This window comes from Neolamprologus brichardi, chromosome 15 (assembly GCF_056152115.1).
Source record: "Neolamprologus brichardi isolate AB-2024 chromosome 15, ASM5615211v1, whole genome shotgun sequence".
In the NCBI taxonomy this organism is placed as follows: Eukaryota; Metazoa; Chordata; class Actinopteri; order Cichliformes; family Cichlidae; genus Neolamprologus; species Neolamprologus brichardi.
The window spans coordinates 27,061,671-27,082,500 of record NC_142118.1 but is presented as its reverse complement, the minus strand read 5'-3'; the positions used below and the strand labels follow the sequence as shown (position 1 = coordinate 27,082,500).

At 39.3% G+C, this 20,830-nt stretch overlaps 1 protein-coding gene and 2 long non-coding RNA genes across 3 annotated transcripts in view; 1 reads left to right on the top strand and 2 right to left on the bottom strand.

Moving 5' to 3' along the window:
- The window catches only part of LOC148098542 (uncharacterized), a 19,445-nt gene extending 14,749 nt beyond the window's left edge, over positions 1–4,696 (bottom strand). The window contains exons 1-2 of the long non-coding RNA XR_015720741.1: positions 4,609–4,696; positions 3,591–3,737 (exon numbers count right to left, since the gene is read on the bottom strand). This is a non-coding gene — a long non-coding RNA (uncharacterized LOC148098542). The remainder of the gene's footprint in view (positions 1–3,590; positions 3,738–4,608) is intronic.
- Positions 4,697–4,797: 101 nt separating this feature from the next.
- Positions 4,798–20,830, top strand: part of tnfrsf21 (tumor necrosis factor receptor superfamily, member 21) — a 75,748-nt gene continuing 59,715 nt past the window's right edge. The window contains exon 1 of the mRNA XM_006796202.2: positions 4,798–5,165. Within this exon, the coding sequence (XP_006796265.1) occupies positions 5,139–5,165 (27 nt within the window). The 5' untranslated portion in view covers positions 4,798–5,138. The remainder of the gene's footprint in view (positions 5,166–20,830) is intronic.
- LOC148098541 (uncharacterized) lies at positions 10,310–19,228 on the bottom strand. The gene is made up of 4 exons (XR_015720735.1): positions 19,050–19,228; positions 18,722–18,780; positions 18,342–18,423; positions 10,310–18,236 (listed from the first exon to the last, which is right to left on the bottom strand). It is a non-coding gene; the product is annotated as an uncharacterized LOC148098541 (long non-coding RNA).

Genomic DNA, 20,830 nt, shown 5'->3' with positions numbered 1-20,830 from the left:
AAAATATATGTCAATGCTTTTGCATTCTTTCGTAAATGTAGCTGGGTAATTATGTCATTGGCATCGGCCACTGTCAATATGTGACATACTGAAATCGCGTTTGAATTTGCGCTTGTTTTTTGCTTTCACTTTGCAATCGCGTGAACTGTGTATAGAAAGCGACAGTACTGATTGGTGAGTAATGATAATTTGTGCTCCAATTCCTCTGACATCGTCTTATCAATCGTTAGCTTACTATGCAAACATGACAAGTGAAATCTCCTGCAGCTTAAACATGTGAGAGGTTGATCGCGCAGAGAATCGCTGAGCGTTATGTTAGTGCGTGTGTAAAAGCAGCAGGATATATATTTTAGTTCTGCTGAGCCAAATAAGACAGGTCAGGGTGAAGAAGTGACAAAACGGAAAGGTTATGACAAATCAGACTATAAGGCAAAAAGAAAGTGCAGCTTTATGGTTTCATGGACAAAAGAATTTCTGTGGCTGCAATATGACGAGCTAAATAACCAGGGCTGCACATAAGTGGTCCGCAGGTGCGCATTCGCTGTCAAAATAAAAACCCGCACAAGATAAGAAGTTACAATGCGTGTTTGCGTACATAAGATTTTCAGGAAGAGGACAGACATTTGTTTAGAACTCTTAAAGATGTCGAAGAAGCTCCTTTAAGCAATTACTGTGATGTTCCTCCACCTCCAAAGAAATGTCAGAAGGAGTCCGAACCACAAAAGAAGCGCGTATTCTCAGAAAAGTGGTTGCAGGAGGTGAGCTGGCTTCAAACAAATGATGAACGCACAGAGATGTGGTGCAGAATGTGCCGTGAAAATTTAATAAATGACAAATTAATAAAAAGGCATGAACATTTTTTTTGTATCGAAAAAATATCGAACCGTGACACCAAAGTATCGAACCGAACCGAACCGTGAATTTTGTTGTATCGTTGCACCCCTAATATTTAGTATACACATTCAGTAATATGCATACACTCTTATATTGTACATATATTTATTCATATAATTCTCAGATTTAGCCATTCTTATATTTGCTTGTTCTTATGTTATTGTACTTTGCACACCTCTGTTGCTTGTGAAGCTCGCACACAAGAATTTCACTCACATGTACTGTACCAGTGTACCTGCACCTGATGTGACAATAAAAGTGATTTGATTTGATTTGATTTAAAGATGCAGTAAAACTACATTTAAACCTTACATTAGAAACATTCGTCAAGTTCTGACAGCGATTTCGGAAAAATGAAAAGGTAGAGCTCTGATATCACTTTGGACATAAATGAAGACAGAAAATCAAACTGCAGCAACATTTGAAGGATTACTGAAGTTGGGTGGGCTAGCTGGAATGTAATGGTGTGCTATGTGGTGGATAGCTACTAGAGATGGCACAATAGCACTTTTTTATGTCCGATACCGATACCGATATCATAAATTTGGATATCAGCCGATACCGATATGAATCCGATATAGTGTGTTTTTTAATCAATAAAACAGTTTTTTTTAATATCTTGCTGCATTTTGTACAAGTTCATACTCAAGTTTAAAACAAAAAACTAAAGCTATTCTGTTATACTTGTTGTAAAAAATACACTGCACCCAAAATATTTCATAGTTCAGCAATACTGATCAATCTAATAAACTTAAACCTACTCCATCCTCCCTATTCTGGTATTTTAAAGAGTAAGCAACCTAACTAATAGGGTTGCAAACTCCTAGCAAAAAAAAAAAATAGGGAACCACCCCCCACCTTATGATGCTTAATCGACGTAATCAATTTAAATTTGATAAAGTGTGAAAAAAAATGCACAGAAATCAATTATTTTTCAAGAATAATTAAATAGATTCAACATCTTTCTTCAACAGAACTGCAGACTGCACAGATTGTACCTTCCCAAAGGAAAAAGTACTAGCTTACTAGGGTATATATTAGACTTAATAGTTACTATATACAGTAATGTACTTCTATACATTTTACATCAGATTAAAACTTTGGGTGTAAGACTCAGATAATTATTTATTAAAAGCTAGACATTTTGAATGAGAATAAGAAAGAAAAGTATGTCTTTGTGCCCCCCTTTTCCATGTTAATGCCCTATCGGCCCCCCTGGCTAAACTTTGCTAGATCCGCCCCTGCACAGTTACCAGCCGTCAGCTACGTAGAAGAGGATCCTGGTGTAGAAAGTATTACTTTCTATAATTTACCATTTAGAAAGTAATATTAAATACATTCTAACAACAGCTTATCAAGCTTAAACGTGCTGCTGTTGTTCAACCGCTGGTTTCCTCTTTCTGGCGTGAAGTGGGCGATAAAACAAACAAGAGAGACGGACTCGCGACAGAAGAGCCGATCAGCTGATCATTAATCAGTTTCACGATTGAAGTAGCAGCAGGACAGGGAGGGAGAGAGAAGAGGCAGTCGCTCCATATATTGGTTGTTAAGCTTAATGCTGGAATGCTTTACAAACATTCAGAGATGAACTTACACACTTGCTTTAATTCTCTCTGAGATAACTTTCTCGGAGATGAAATGCCGGTTTGGTTCCGAGGCCACAAATACACACAGCTGCGCTATCGCGTGACGCATACTGCCGTTACGCCGTGTCGCAAGTTTTGTGAGGTGCTTTTTTTGATATTTAATGGATCGGATTACATTTTTTATTTTTTCTCCGATATCCGATCCAGTAATTTAGGTCAGTATCGGACCGATACCGATACGTAATATTGGATCGGTCCATCTCTAATAGCTACAGGGCTACGGTTAGGATAATATAAACGTATTAGCACAGTGAAGCTGGAGGATGAACACTAACTTTTTCCCCCTCAATAAAAGCTAAGTTAAAAAATTGATGATCCTCAGCTTCATGTACTCATTCAAATCTTTGTTAGCCGCAGAGTGATTCTTTTTTGACCTGATCAAATATTGGATGTCTGGCTGTAGTTACATTGTACGGTTTTAAAAACTGAGCTTTAAAACATGCTGCTGATGAATAGTGGTAATAAAAACCCAGAGAGGTGGACAGTGATCATTGACTTTTTGTTAGGGGCTTGTTTAGATTAAATAAAACAAGATACAAAGAATTAAAACATGTTAAAAAGAGAACAGCCTGAATAAACACAGGGTTCATAAGTCATAAGTTCATAAGGGATGGACATGGTCAGCAACAATACTGTATTTAAATATGCCTGTGAAGGTTTTAAGTCATCCAGGTCATCGTAATCTAAGAAGCTTGGAAAGGAGAACGTCTGGACTTCTTTAAGTTTCCTTGAAGTCGTTTCACCCCTCATCCCAGAAGCTTCTTTGATTCTAAGAGCAACTGATGGAGAGTCTCAGATTTTCAGCCCCATGGGAGTTTAAAACTAGTTTTATTAGTTTTAATCTTTTAACATCACGCAAAAATTAAATTATATGCAACATTCTCTGACTGGAAGCAATTTGTTTAACATTTAAACCTATTTTCTGCATATTCTAGCATATAAAGTAAAATAGTTTTTTGTGTTTACACTCACTCTTTAAAATAGATGCAAGTAAAACAGCAGAAAATAAATAAAATCAAAGACTCAGCGGTCCTGTTGCTCTATTTTTACCTGTTTAGCAAGAGTGGGGCAGGCGGAGGTTTGCCCTGGTGCAGCGGTCATTTCAGTGGAAGGATCCGGGAGTTTCTCTGTGCATTTCACATTTCCATGTGGCAGTGCACTTGGTGCTTGCTCCTTGGAAGTTTAGGGGGGTTTTCGCTGTAGAAAAGTAAAGACGTTTTCTTCCCACGCAGTGCACAGCAGACGCTAATGTTTTTGTCACTTTTTACAGAATCAAACTCAAAGTAAGGTCAGTACTTCCATGCTTTAAATGCTGCACAGTCATACTATCTCCGACACTCGTTATATTATCCATTCATTACCTGAAAAAAGTAATCGAATCGCGTTACTGCCCATCTCTGCCAACAACTGTGCCATTTTCAAATTCACTTAAATCACCTTTAATTCTGATGCTCTGTTTGAACTTGAAGAGCTTGTCTAGATCATGTCTACATGCCTTAAATGATTAAATACTTGTATAAAGGAGCAGTTTAAGTGTTCCTTACACCGTAAATAAGTTGGGTTTTTTGTAATCATGTGTAATTTAAATACACAATTTAAAAACACTTTAAGGAGCCTCCAAACGTGGCATACTCTGTACTTACAGCTGAGAGGAGACATTTTTCTTTGTTTGGCCGAACACAGAATCGCAGGTTTATAAAAACAAGAAAAACTATTCGTTTATCATTTCAAAACATACGATAGATAAGTTAGCCTTTATTAGTCCCAGAGTTTTTTAGAGAATTTTTCCCAGAGAATTTACCCATCTAGCTGGACAGTAGATTTGAGAGACACTTTGAGAACAGCTGTGGCCGAAACTGTAATTGTCTAGCATTACATAAATTTAAGCATCTTCATTTACTTTTCCAGAAAAAAATACTGGTTAAGGCTGTGACACCATGACTGTACATGGGCACACTAGGGCTAACTTGGCTACAACGGGTATCGTTTTTACTGTGACTAATACAGCAGAACGCCTTGTCTTTTAAAGCATGTTACATAACAGCAGACTGTTGTCTTATACACTCACCGCACACCGAGGACACTGTCTTGACATTGTTGGTAACAGCCTTGACTCACTTCCACTGCAACCCCTGTTTTCCTAACCAGAAGCGAGGTTCAATACACGTGCACGACTCATTCGTGGCTGGGATTGGCCGACAGCCCTTCGCTAAGTCCCGCCTCTCGCTTACGTCAGCAGTGTCTGTGGAGGTCTGCAGAGCGGACGGAGAGCCGCACTGCACGCTGACAAGCCAGGACAGGGCGAGGCGGCGGTCCCGGTGTATGCCCCCATCCATCATCGCTATGGGAATTACCACAGCGTTGTCTGTGAAGCAGACCCTCACCTCGCATCTAAAACCGGTTCACCTGGAGACACAGACTATAAAACACTGCAGTGGAGACTGTCGCTGCTCAGAGCCGGGCTCAGCTTCTATCCTCCGGTAAACTGAGGAGGACGATGATGATGATGATGACTAACATCTATAGATGAGAAGTCTTTCTCAGGCCGTCACCTTGGACCTCTGCTCGACCTTCATCTGTATACTCTAAACGAGGACCATGCCTGCCATGTGTGTATCCGCAGTGGTGAGTACATCCCATTTCAATTCACCTCCGTGCATGTTTTTCTTTCTTTATTCTAAGTACTCCTCTAGCAGGTTCTTCATTTAAAGGGCCAGTGCCTGTTTTTTTTGCCCCCTGCTCTGATTCCACTTAAAATGAATTATTCAAATTTCTTTAAGAGTTGACACGTGAAGAATTTATTTCGTTATTTTTTCACTCATTTATTATTTTTTCAGTTCAACGTTTGAAAACTGTGTCACGAGACAACAGTTTGTTGTTTAGCCCTGTTGCACTGCGAACAATTAAAATGTCAGTCAGCGGAGTTCTCACAGCTGATAAAGAATATGCCTCTAGATATTTAAACACACAAACAAATAATTAAATAATTTAAAACTAAAAAAAAAAAGTAATGGTTGTTTTACAAATGTTTTACAATTCCACTTGATTTTCATTTTAAAAAGTATTATTATTATTATTATTATTATTATTATGGCCATCACTCAAGTTTTAGGGATGGATGAGCTGATGTTTTCATGCATTTTAATATAGTTAGTGTCATCATTCCAGTCTCCGGGCAGATGAGACTGTGCCTTTGTCTCCTGCCAGTCATGTTGACTTGTGCTAACAAAGAGTGAAGTGTTTCCCTCGGCAGACATCATACTTATTTCATCAGGGCAATTTTATGGAATTCATAGCTTGGAGCTTGGTGTATTTATAGCATTTAAAAAAATAATTTATTTGAAAAAAAAAGCTTTTGCCATGATTATATGTTATATTTGATTTTTATTTTCAAACAATTTAAAGCTTTAAACCTCTGCTTTACTGCAGTGGGTAATGCATGTGACTAAGGGGTAATAACAATTTAACATCTCCACTAGGAGTTTCAAACAAGCAATTAAAAAGTACCGTCTGCTATGATCTACTGCAATGCAATATAAAAGGTTTGGAGCATGCTGGCAGGACTAACACACAATTTATACTTAACACTACTGCATGGCTACACCTCTATGCAAGGGTCTGTCTGTGTGATGTTAATGGTGTCATCTAATTATCTCCATAAGAACTGATTTGTGTGGACCTTACACGTGTTGGGCTACAAACACTGTCAGCTGCATTCTGTCTATTATATATCTATTTATGCATTTTTAAAAAAAAAAAAAAGTGTCCCAACAAAAGTGAGATCAGGTTTAGTCCGAGTTGTTGCATGAAACTTTAGTTGTTGCTTTGAATTTGCCAGTTGCCTGTGTCATGTCATGTTGCCTGTTGGAAAATAGAGACAGACAACTGCTAGGTAATGCAATGTTTTACAATGTATTGCATTAGACTAGTGGGCTAATAGTCTGTAATGGATGATGTAAAGTACAGATACAACTTCACATCCTGGGTTTGGTCATTAATAAACATGCTCAGGTTTTGGGTTTCACTTTTTAGCTTTTATGCTTTTTTTTTCTTCTTTACAACAGATTTGACCACAGCCAATGTAAAAGTAAAATCTCTAAAATGTATAAAAAGTAAAGCCAATGCAAAGTGCCTTAAACACGTTTTCTGTTTATTGGCTACCAAGGTTTGATGCTTAGCAAAAAACTTGCAATGGAATCTTATAGAAGTCTATAGGAAAATGGCTTTCTGACTTTATCCATGGAAACACTTTCCTACTTAACTTATGGGCTCAGTAAATTGTGCATTTATGACACGCCCCTTTCTCATCACATCTGGTTTCAAAAGACCAGAATGGTTACTGTGAAAACACTCAGCCTGATGCTTCAAAACATGAGATTATAAATCATTGTCCAATAGTGAATGATATCACAAGAAATTCACCTTGTATGATACCAGAGACAGTTTAAGAGAGAGGCATGGCATGTGAACAGTCAGACATTAGCAAAGATGGCAGTGACATACGAAAAAAAAAAATTAAACACTTTTAATTATGTAATTTTCCATTTTGTTCTGCGGTGATGTTAAATGGAATCCAGCCATTAACAATATCATGACAACTAATTAACTTGCTTGAGCAGTTATTTTGAAGCATTTTCTAAATTAACTAGTGGCCATCCACCAGTTCCCAGAGAAGAGTTGTGTAAACAAGTCGTGTGTGAATATTATTCACACTCATCTTTTTTTAATGCAGTACAAACTGTGTGTTTTCACAGGATGAATTTGTGGAATTAATTTTTTTGGATCATACTTGATTTTTCAGATTGTTTGGATGCAAAAAACAGATCTGACCAATGAGACCATTTGGTGCGCTCGTAGTTCAAACGTACATTGGTACTGAACATACAACGATATAGAAATAGTTAAATATTACTATTTTACATCAGACCCGTGATCAGATAGAATCAGTTAGAACCTGTTGTGGTCCCAACTCTGTCAAGAAACGCTCAAACTGACCCACTGACATCCAAAAATATGCACAAAAGTTTTATAGCTTTAACTCCTGGATCAAACCATGAACTTCTCCCTGGTGCTGCCTTCTTGTGAGAATTGGATGAACCATGAATCTCTGTTTTTTCTTTTTCAGTACCGGCTCATCATCACTTTACATTTTTTCACAGTGCTTTATTTTTCGAGGACAAATTTTTCATAAACACTCAATGCTGCTGATGTTTCTATATGTTACCCAACAAATCTGCATCCAAAATTTCGGGATTCCGTGACATTTTTTCACTAGGTGGCCTTTAGGGTTCAGCTTTAGTAGGGTTAGGGATAGATTGAGAAATGAGAACAAATTCTGTTTGTGTATGCCAACTAAAAAAATCCATACTTTAATTGGCATTAAAATATGAAATGGCAGATGGCCATCTTTCCCTGAGCTTGCCTAGTTCTGTCGGCGGTTTCTTCCTGTTAAAAGGGAGTTTTTCTTTCCCACTGTTGAAAAGTGCTTGCTCATAGGGGATTGTATGATTGTTGGGAGTCTTTACCCTACAATATAAAGCGCTTTGAGGCAAGTGTTGCTGTGATTTGGCACTATTTGAATGTCTAAAAGAGTAACCCATTTTATTAATTTAATAAGACAGACTACAGTCAATCAATAGCAACATAAAAAAAAAAACCTACTCCACTTAATTTATTGACTGCATCCATCTATTTTTTATTTAAATTATTAGATTAGTGCTTACTGATTAGTGCTAATGACATAAAATTATCGGTACTGCTGAATGGCGACCCCAGCTAATGGCATATTTCAGTACTGTTTAACCTCAAACACTCTAAAAAAAACCCCAGATATTCTTGCAACACTTGAAAACAAACACAGAACCCTAAGCTACAAAGACTCCTATTTGTAAGTTCTCTTTTCACAAAGAATGAGCTCATTCGGCAGTCCTGCCATTCTTCACTCATTAGCAATAAACTCAATAAACATCTACAGGAATAATCATTGCTGCCTATTGTGAGTGATATGTTCAGCGCGACTGAATCCAAACAGAGTCTCTTTCTCCCAGTGAGCAGTGACACGAGGATATGCAGCAACAGGTGCTGGGTAAATGTTTGTGTGTGTTCGCTGGTTAATAAGACCATGTGCAGGTGCAAGCATGTGTGTTTGTGCTCACTGTTTGTTTGCTAGTGTGTGTCTATCCATGCATGTTTGCTTATGTGCATTACTTAAATTTGGATAGTAGTTACAGTCTAATGTTGTCTGCCACAAACATCCTACCCGTGTAGTGTATGCACGCACCTTGTTACATAACAGTTTCAAGCACACACACACAAAACACGCACAACATCCTAAACAGTAGCTGATTGTTTCTGTCATGACCAACTGTGTACAGTTAATGAAGTCATTTATTAAAATGAGTCATGTATTTCTATTATGTAAAAAAAATGCAAGATTGATGCATGGAAAACTTCTCACAGACAGTCCACTTCCTGTTCTGTGGTAATCCTTGTAAGCACTAATCATAGGTCTTGTCACAGGATGTGTTCACGTTGTGCAGCACAGCTGCAGTAGCTTCAGATCACAAGTCTCGAAGACAGTCACTATGCCTCTGACGGGGTGAAAGTGGTCACACGTTGCGTATGTTACCTGCATGTTTTTGACCATTGGTGGGATGTGTAAAAGCATCTAAATGTGCTTCTGTCTGTCTGGGGTGGCTGTAGCTCAGGTGGTAGAGCAGGTCAGTTATTAACTGGAAGGTTGGGGGTTCAATCCTTGGGCAAGATACTAACCCCATGTTGCCCTCCGATGCATCCATTGGAGTATGAATGTTAGATAGTGAGCACTTACAGCTTAGAAAAAGTGAATGAATTAGTTGTATTGAGTGCTCAGACAGAGTAGAAAAGTGCTATATAAGAACCAGTCCATTTTGCACATATTTCAGGTCAGTGGGTTCATTTGGAATTTGTGTAATTTGGAATTTGCCATATTTACTTCAGCCTAAATATTTAAGCCTTAATTTAAAGTCTTGCATAGAGCATTGCAAAGTCCAGTACTGTATTGATTTTGGGAAATACATTAGAATGAATAGCTATGACTCAACAGTTTTGCCTCAGCATCCACAAAAGCATTTACTCACAAAGCACTTCTAGTATCCAGTAAATCTTTGAACTAGTGCAGCACTCACTGTTAATGGAAACCTTATATGGAATTGTTTTTTCAATAAACCTAAGTTAGGAATCACTGGTTACTAAAAGTAACCAACTGTCAATTTCTAGGGATGAAAAATGTAACTATCGCAGGGACAAAAAATGCAGTTTCTCTACTGGCGAGGAAGTGAGTCAGTCCCTATAGACTCCTATGCTAAAATGCCTGGCTTTTTACAACAGTGATTAACAGTGATTAGCCTGGTATAAACAATTGTCTTGAGGGCTTTACATATCAAGAACATCACCTTTCAGATGCAAACGTCTCGTGTAACAGATCAAACACCACACCAAAAGCCTTGTGTTTTTGGAAAAATTCATCTTTAAAAAAGTTCAGTTGATGTTAAGCAGTGAAGTGTTCCTGATGTTTCTAAACAAGAAAATTAAGGAAAGAGATTTGTGGTTCATTATATTCTCAGAAGATGGCAGCAACAGAGAGAATATCATGGTTTGATCCGGGAAGCCGACGCTGTATCACGGCCGCTTTTATACATATTTGAAGATTTCATTGCAGAACTGGGACCACATCTGTGGAGACAGAGAAATAATTTCAGAGAGCCGACAGGCCAAGTTTTAAGCTACAAGCATGCTTGTTGTCAAATGAATCTGATCAGTCTGCTCTGTTTATTTACATGTGGAAGATCATCAAAAAATCATGATTGATCTGAAAAAAAAATAGTTGCTGCAAATTTGTGGTATGAATTGCACTGAACAGCTGTAATAAGAAAAGGTCAGCGTGAAAAACAATATTCTTACAGATTATTGCATCCTGAGTGTAAAAGCCTTTTGTCTCTAGAGCCAAAATTTTACACAGCTGTATAATAAAATTTCAGTGGTGACCAATTTGAGTGACAAGTGGCTGCTGCTTTTCAACTCAACAAGCTAGCTAGTCAGCACTAGTATACAATAAGAACTGCAAGCTCTAAAATCCTATCTGATGGTAGCCATAAAAATATTCAGAGAGGTGAAAAGCTTACTGAATAGCTTTGTTTTGATAAAATGTTAGCCTTCACTGTTAAAGATGTGTGAGTACCCTCTATCTAATTAACTGCTAAGAAGCTAATACTAGCGATGTGTTATTATACTACTGTAATTAGCTGCACTTGGAAGCATAATACCATTACTCACGGATTTCTGAATCATCCACATTCCATTGGAACAGAAAGAGTTCACTATCAAATGCTTTAGCTTAACTTACAGAAATATGTTCTCTGCCTCACATTTGATTTATTGCTGCTTCCTACTCTTACTTTTTAAAAATGTTATTGCTTGAGTTGGAAGTTGCACTTAGTTGACTTATTATTTTCCAAGATATAATGGGGTGTCAGAATCTTTTAGTAGTGAGATGTGTTATTGGGACTGTTAGGAGAAAAACCTCAGGAAAGCAAAGAATCACGGGCCCAGAGTTAATTCATGTAAATGGGCGAATCCTGTGCAGGAATGCGCCCAGGCATCTGGTAAGACTTTATTATATACTCACGTAACACTCATGGGTGGAGTACTAGTTAGGAAAAAACAACTTCTTATCTGGTGATTGCATACGAGGCTGCACAGGATGCAGCCTTGCAAGACAAAGATGGACAAGTTGATTAACGATCTTGTAGTGGGTTAAAACAATACATGTGGGTGTTGTCTTGAGCAACTTCCTCATGTGATCACTTTGTTCCAGCTAAAGAATTTGCTGACACGCTATGTACAGGCATTACTACAAAATTCAAATAAGGCTTAAACATAAACAATTATCACAGTTGAATAAAGATAATAAAGTAATATAAGTCAAAATCTTTCAACATTCCCTTCTGTTTTTAGCAGATTTGAATTGTGCAGCAAAACACATATCATTTATCAGAACATAACTTCTTACAACATGTATTTTCAATTAGTTCGTCATAAAATGCATTTGCTGATTTTTATAGGCAACTTAGACACTTGTATCAGAGTCTACATCATAGTCATCAGTAAGCAACTACTTGTCTTTCACATTTTTAGTTAATACATAATTAGTTGCACTTCATCTTCATTTAACAAATAGGAAAAGAAGTCTTCATGATCTTCATCGGTTTGTAGTACATCTGCGTATGTTGTGAGTGATAAACTCATCATCTGTGAAATTACAGCCTTTAAACAAGGTATAACACAAGTAAAGAAAAGCAAAATAAAATATAATAAAGTAAAATAAAACCAGGAAAACTTCAACGCCGATCAACAGTCTCTTTAGAATCTGAAGCCATGTTTAAAGAATGTACATTATCTGGCATGTAGGTGCAGCACATGGTGTTGAATAAGACACACAATCCTCCTTTCTCAGCCAGGATCATGTCCAGTGCTACACGATATTGCATTACAGCAATTCGGAGAGCGTCCATTTCTTGGTTATGTCCCTCGTTGACCTTGCAGGATGCATTGAGGAACAAGCCGAATCTATAGTCCAGTGTCTCACTTCCGAGAGCATGTTTTCCAGTCCCTATCCATGGGAAAAGGGCGTGGAGAACTTTCTGTCCTGTGATAGGAATACTTATGACTCTTCTACTGCAGAAAAAAACCCTCTGTGGAAAGGGTGGTGGGTCCAGTTATCTTACTGCTGTTATGATCCCAGCAGTCTTCAGAGTGTCATTGTATGCACAGTACAGTGACACAGCATTAGGTGATGTTCATAGGAAACTGCTGCCATCACCACCATAGCTTCTGGTTCCTGTGCTTTTCACAGAATCATGATGTCATCCTCGGACTCCCCCTGCGCTGTTGATGGAGCTTGGCACGCTCCCCTCATCCTTCAGGTGCCCGTCTGTTGTCCAAAATCTCCTCTGTTGGCCTCTGGAAATCCCCCTTGGCACAGTTCTCATTCCAACGCAGCTTCGTGGTCCTTGCTGCGGCTCCAAAGTCCAATCTCATGATGGGCCCCAACCAGCTCGACCTTTGACCTCAACCACTGCCTGGGCTGTCAGCTATGCCTGGAATGGTTCTTGCTTCTCACCGGGCCTCTGAAGATTTCTCAGGAGATGACTGCTGCACCTGTACTTCCTTGCTAGGAGGAAAAACTTCTATTTGGAGAGCATGTCAACAATCATCAAACCACATTCTTTAGTTCAGTGAACTTCACTTATAGGCCATCAAAGCCTCATCTGAACATGGATGCACCACTTGCATAGGCTTAATACCCGTTGAATGAACTGTTAATCACACAAATCGCTGCAAAAATCATATAAAACATAGTTTAATGTTAATTCATTGTTCATGTTAATCCTGGACCCCTCCTCTTGACGCATGGACACTCCCATGAGTCAACTCATCAAAACCAAATTCCTGTCTTAAAGAAAAAGGTTAGCTAGATCATGTCCCAGGCAACATCAGGGCATCTCCTCCTCTGGAGCAGCACCACTTCGGACCTATAATCCTGCAGTAAAAGATGTTAGTGTGTTTTGCATATTAAGTTTGCTTAAAAACTGGCTCCGCCAGGAGCCTGCATACACACCATCATGGCCTGAAAAACAAGATCTGGAAGTGAAATCAAAATAACCTTCACATTTTCCCCAAAACACAGTGTAACAGCATCACCACTCATGTTTCTTCACACATAAACCCAGAAATCCTGTAGTAGAAAAACATTAACTAGTTGTTCTGGTATAAATCACATGATCAAATCACAAGAAGAATTGTTATGCTGTAGAAAAGAAATATAAATGTTAGCGCTGCGCAGGTGTATACACTCTTTCTCACAGTAATCTCTGTGAGCAACACAAACCCATGAATAACACACCCCTGGTAGATTCACAGACACAGAAAGTGACATTTAAAAGTTAAATCGGTATGCAACCTCGGATGTTGCTGTCATCTTTCTGCTCCTGTAAAAAGAAACACATAAATTCATCCACCCTTTTGGCCTGTCTAGGTGGAGGTTAACTTTGAGTCGTGGTCAAGTCTTGTCAGCTTTTACCAGTCAGTCAGTTTGTTTTATTTCCATTCATTCATTCATTCATCCATTCTTTCTTTGCTGATAGTGGAAACTATCGCCGCATTTAATTTCCACCCTCAGCAAAATGACGTCATTTCAAAAGAAAAAAGAAGAATTTTAGATCGGATTACCTCGCTGAATCCTTTTTGGACAGGGACTCTCATTTTCTAATTGTCCCAAATAAGTTGCTTTCTCCTGAGCCCATTTTAATGTGGAGAAACTCACTTGTAACAATTTTCTTGACGACGTATCGTATAGCGCTTCTAATCGTGCAGATCTGCTCAAACAGAGATTATCGAACAAAACTTTCAGTGCACTGTGAAAGTATCAAAATAAAAAGGCCTTGTTACGTCATGACACAAGCTCCTCATCTCAGGAGGGTAAATCATACCATTAGCATGGTTTATCATACTATCATACTAATTGGCAGGCTCAACTTCACAACAAAAGAAAAATCATCAGCTAGATTCACTCCGAACCAACCATCAGCTGCACAACACACAACATAAGCCTAATATGTTATTAGCTATGAGTTTAATCCCCAGATCTGTGCTTCACACTCATTTAGGCCACACGCACCCATTTTATTCAGTTTTCCTTTTTTCCCGTCATCATAAAACATGTGACATGTTGTCATGCACTTCACAAAAGAAGTTTGTTCTGACGTATTCAGAGTTGTGTATCTAGGTACAGGATACACTCGCACATCAAAACAGGAAACTCAGTGTTTTAGAGTCTCCACTCTAACAAACTCCAACACACCTCATTCACTCGTGCTAAAATTCAATCACCTTTCCTTAATCTAAGAACGATCAACTAATTTGCATATCAGCTATTAACCCACTAAGATGACAGGACAACAGAAATGCATATTCAAAATGTTATCACAAAAATAGTTAAACTGTTGTCCTGCAACCTAGAGAGTCAATTTTTTTATTGGATAAATTCAGCATTTGATAACAAGTGTCTGTTAAATTCACACTATTTTAACACTGATGAGAGATAACAAGCTAATTTTCATTACATGGGTGTTTGTGTTATTAGGCAGGTTTAATGCATGTCTGTGGAGCTGCATATCCAGCAGAGCATGTTCTTAAAGCTGCCTTTCCTACACATTTCTCTGCTATATTTAATCATTTTGTAACTAATGTGCTATGAGTCCATTGATCTTTGCATCACACTAAGTGACTTGGACAAGATGGTAAACAGACTCACATGCTTAAAATGTTGTCTAATCTTCATGAGTACTCTTGTATTTGGAAGTGTTAGTAGGGTTAATGCATGTTCTGCTTGTGTGTGTGTGATTTTGTATGTTTCTTTTTGCAGTGTTTCAGACTCCTTCACAATTTTCCCACTTAAGCAGTCAGTTTTGTTTTTCCCAGGTTTGCTAACCCAAATTTTGATTTCCCACTTTAAACACCAGCATTCTCACTTACTCTCACTGTTGTCCTCTCCCACTTCAACAGTCCAACAGCCGGCAGTTCTCTTTCAGCTTTGTCCTGTGTTTCACTGTTTCTTCTTGCCATTTTCTCCAAAAGTGGCAAATGTCAAACTCCAACAGTCTCCTCAGTTCTCCTCAAACATTTTTTTCACATGCACAGTGAATTTGCAGCTTGTTGGGAACACAGTACCATTCATCCAATCAGGCAGGATGATGGGTTTGCTCTTCTTCTCTCATGCTGTTTGTCCACACTGCTGCTGCTTGCTGGGACTCTTTGCCCAGGACTTTGCTGCTGTCTCTTTATCTGCCATGTTATTGCTCTTTGGAGCTGCATTCCTTGTCTTCAGGGAGGAGTGAGAGCTCGCTTTTGAGTTTAAGAGACACATGGTGCTGTAAATAAGTTAGCCAGAAACTTGGCCTGAATGTTTCTAATGATGTTAAACTATAACTTTCTTCCGACCGCTGCATGTGGAAAATTGATTCAGGTCTGCTTTTCACCTGAAAGTGACAAACTAAGACATGTCCATTATTATTATCACTGCTTAACCAACACACACAACTCTCTCTCTCTCTGTTTTTGTGAACTGTCCTTTCTTAAAAGCAGAAAATGAGATTGTAGTTGTTCTTGGCTGATAAACACAAAACCTTTTTTCTATGATTATTTTTCATCTACAATGTAAATTTTGTCTCTTTTGTACTCTTTTTTTTTTTTTTTTTTAACAGCTGGTGACCTGCAGAATTACCGCTCTCACAATCAGAGGCAATTACTTTTACACAGCGCACAAAAACACTGTGACGTCAGACACATTAACACTCACTTTTTTCATCTGCGTAAATAAATCATTTGGCCAATGGCATGTGCCATGGTGATCCATAAATATGATCACAAGTTTATTTAACTATTTTTCAACCCACCAAAACAAATAAACTAAAACATGATGCTGATGCTATGAACACTCTACACATATGAGTCAAGATGCAGGAAAACTGCTCACGGAAACTCTGCACATTCCAGTTATCACAGTTATCATAGTTCTATTTCCCTCTCTTTGAAGAGTTCTCAGCTAGCTTCTGATCTGATAATGTGTAGCTTGCTCATCAGCTTAGAAAAGACCAAAACGCAACCTCACACAGTGGTTGCATGCTTTGCCCCACAGTGGCAAAGACTTGCACTTTCATATTCAATTCAGCTTTTCCGTCATGTAGTTTTCAGCCGTTTCATACAGGGTTCAGCATATTAGCATGAATACATTAAAGATAAGTTGTAATTTAACCTTTTGTTTATGTTTATTTTACTTTATTCCTCTTGTATTTATATCTATTCAGTCGGGTCTGTTTCCAACCCTTTTTAAACTACTTTGATCTCCAGTTTTTACTTGATGAGGGATTATTATGTTCTTCCTGATATGGGTGAATGTATAACGGGTGGTGCTGCAGATGCGGCTGCAGGAACGGGTGGTGGATTAATAAAAGGATTTCGAGGACTGCACAGTGTCTCGTCTAATTTTACGTTGAATACTGTTTTACACGCCCCCGTATCACAGAGTGCGATCAATAACATACCATTAACGTGTACTGTGATCTCGGGTTTGTCTACAGCTTGTGAAACTAATTGGTGAACATTGAACACCTCTGTGTCTTCCTCACTTTCTTCAGCTTGTTCTCTATCCTCTAGTCATTCATCCTCATGCTGACGCCTTCCTGTCCCTGACCTGCAATTCCTTGAGAAATGACCTTCCTTTCCACATGTCCAGCATTTGTTATCTTTCTCCTCACCATCTTGTTCTGAGCGTCTGTAACCTCTCCCTCTGTAACTTCCTCTGCCTCTTCTCTGTCCCTGCCTTTGTCCCCTGAATCCTCCTGAAAATGCAATAAATCCTGTGGCTGGATCTACTGTGAAAATACCTGCGTCTTTCTCTTTTTTTGTAACTACACGGAAAGCATGTTCTGCATACTGCAAAGCCTCAGGTAGAGGCCCTGTGTTCCTGGTCACCCAGTGTTTCTCTACGTATGTTTTTATGGCAGGTATTGCTGCCGTTGGTGCAGGAAGTGATGCTGGTGCATAAGGTGGAGGGTGGCCGCACGCAGCTTGAGTTCCGCCTAAAGGGGATTTTGCATTTTTGATTGCTTAGCCTTCTGTTGCTGTTTTTTATTTTTATTTTCTTGACGTCTATTTACTTCCTCCTCCCAGGCTGCATGAAGCTGCAATTTGTGTGCACGTCTACCTTTCTTTTTTAAGTTCTTTGTGTCATTTAGTTCCTCTACTAAAGCTTCTTTTAGCTGAGTTACAGCTGAGGGGTTGCATTTTCCTTCCCAGCTGGGACATTTTGTTTTCTTAGAATTTCTCCATCTACAAACACTAATTTGTCCGGCGCCTGGACATTTTTTCTCTAGCCACTGCTCGTCAGCAGTGAGTTTGGTGGGCTGATTACCCATTATCACACAACTGCAGAGCCGTCTCTGGCACGAGACGCAGGGGTGGTTGCTGACACGCCCTTCTACTTCCTGCTAATCAGGAAGCGGTGTCAGTTTTATGGGATGAAACCCAACCTTTCCCCTTTGTCACCAGTACTTGAGCTCCTTACAGTAAATAAAAAGACAGTAACAATGGAAGTAGTTCAGCATCTTATTGTGCTGTAAAAAATCACTTACTTCCGACACACAGAAAACACAAACATTTATACACAGTCGCGCAGATCCTTACGGCGGATCACTCCTAAACCCTTACGGCGGGTGAGACCTTTAACGTGTTTTACTTTACAATCCTTTCGGCGGATTAGTCCTATGAGCTCTTGCAGTGGGTCAACCTTATTACACGTATTTTTAAAAATCCGTACAGTGGATTAGACTATCAAACCCTTTCGTTTTACGCGAGTGTGATTGAGTGGATTCTTTACCTTTCCAAGATCTCTCCGTCTATGTTTGAGGTCTTTCACTGGATCCCAGCGTCGTGGACCACTGATAAGAACACCGGCCACTCCTTCCATGGAGGAACAAACCTCGGTGCGGGGTCCCCACGATGACAGGATACAGCGTAGATCTCTGGTTTGGAGTCACAACAATCGAGTTGCTTTTTCCAACTCCGACTCAGAGGACCAAGAAATGTTAGGAGAAAAACCTCAGGAAAGCAAAGAATCACGGGCCCAGAGTTAATTCATGTACATGGGCGAATCCTGTGCAGAAATGCGCCCAGGCATCTGGTCAGACTTTATTATATACTCACGTAACACTCATGGGTGGAGTACTAGTTAGGAAAAAACAACTTCTTATCTGGTGATTGCATACGAGGCTGCACAGGATGCAACCTTGCAAGACAAAGATGGACAAGTTGATTAACGATCTTGTAGTGGGTTAAAACAATACATGTGGGTGTTGTCTAAACTTGAGCAACTTCCTCATGTGATCACTTTGTTCCAGCTAAAGAATTTGCTGACACGCTATGTACAGGCATTACTACAAAATTCAAATAAGGCTTAAACATAAACAATTATCACAGTTGAATAAAGATAATAAAGTAATATAATTCAAAATCTTTCAACAGGGACCTATGTGGCTGTGTGTGGATCTTCATAATACAGACTCTATGAAAAAGGGCGAAACTACCTTAAGGGGTAATTGCAGTGGTTCAGTATTGCACTGACATGTTGCTTGATGGCTGAAACCTAGAGATTAAATAGGAAAAACGTTTAAAATAGAGGCAATAGAATTGTTAGCATGACCTGTAATTGACATGCTCATGTGTTCCAAACCTCTAAACACATTTTTTCCCCATGATTTCTTTTTTTGTTTGAGAGCGTAAGTCAGTTAAAAATGTTAAATTGACTTTATTCATAGGAAAATACTGTGGTTTAGCTACTCAAAAAATCTAATGTAGTGTCTATGTAATACTGCTAAGCTATGGAATCGGTAAGTATGCTGAAAATGGTCTGACCTATCGGCTCTACTTGGGAGCAGAGTGGGACCCAGGCGTCTATGCAGTAGCTGAAGTTGGAAGTAGAATACAGGTTTTCTGCTTAGGGAGTCACAAAGTCGGTTGTGTTTTCCGGAAGTGACTGTGTGTGTGTGTGTGTGTGTGTGGCGGGTGGGAGTGCTCAGTGCGATCCTGCTCTGCAGTGGTGGTGCAGTGGTGTCACACTGATGCCTCTGTGATGTAAATACAAGCTTCCTGGCTAAAGACTCCACCCTCAGATCTTTCGCTCTATCCTCTGCTCTGTGCTTCACTCTGTGAGTCACAGAGACATCAGCCAAATATCCACTGGGATTCCCTCTACAGTTTCTACCAGCAAAACTTTAACCTTCAGGTTCGGCTAGCACCAGCTAAACATAAATAGATCCTGAATGTCTCAGAAAGTTGATTCTGTTCATTTGGAAGTAACGTTGTCAGTGGGAGAAACATTTCGTCACTCATCCAAGTGACTCCTTCAGGCTCAGCTGACTGCAGGTTTCCCCAACCTTATAAACAGTACCGCTGCATAATAGCGCTGCATAATAACATGCACCATGTGCACTATTACCTAACAATGAGTCACAAGCCACAATTTCACGATTGTTAACATACAAATTGTCATGAGCATTAATCAAGTGGCCATGAGTTCTGTTCACGGAAACTTAGGGAGTGACTGTAACATGGTGAACAATGTATTCAGAGGAGGGGGCCTAACGTTTACTTAAATCTTTCAGCTCAACTTTGAGAACTTGTATCTCTATTTTTATTAATGTGTATTCTCAAAGTTGAGATCATCAGAGTCAAAGCTGTACAATGCTTCTATGGGGGCAGGGAGGACGTTATAAAAAAACATTTAGATGTTTTTTCACACAAGTGTGTGACTGAAGAGGGGAATCAGATCACACAGCATCTTAAGTTTTTTGTTCCCTTCTCTGAAAAACAGTCAAAATGAATTTATTTCACCTGCTTTGGTGCAAATGTAAATGGCCACAGGTGCATGGGAGGCGAAACAGCAAGACACACCCCCTAACAGGTAGTGATTTAGCAAGTGGTGGTTCGAGACTATTGCAGTGAATTAGGTGAAATGGATTCACAGTTTGCTTACATTTTTGGAGCAGTGCATATGCATCCAAGTTCCCCACTGTTCCAACTGGCTTCAAAGAAGCCTTGCGACTGCTCCTGGTTATGAGTTGTAAACTGGATTTCAGATTGTAAAGTTGGTTTCTACTTTATGAATATGTGAAATAGCTATAAATGAAGATTTAGGTCAACAGGTCAGGCTGGAAGCTGGTGAGGGTTTCCCTGTATGTTGTTAATGCCTATTAGGTTGAGTAACTTGTGGAGACTGCCAGACAACAGTAATGTTTGCAGAGGCAGGACTACAGAGAGGGAACAGAACATACATATGATAGCCCAGGTCTTTTCCAATCCGTTTGTGTCTGACTCTCTGATTGAAGGTCTGTGCACCAGGCAAATGATGTAGTTCATCAACAGTGTGGACAGAGAGAGAGAAGGCTGTTGTAAAAGGAGGAGTGCTGGCAGAGGAAAGACAGAAATTGATTCACACACTAAATCTGCTGAGGTTTTATTGTGGATCTTCAGACAGTGTCTGTCTGTCCTGACAAAGTACCATTACTGCACTTTGCTTCCTCTTCTGCTCCTGTGTGTCATTGTTGCCAGTTTGTCTTGTATCTAAAATGCAGAGAGAGGGAGGATTAAAAAAAAAGCAGAGGGCACACAGTCAAATGGGACCATGTGCTCTGCTG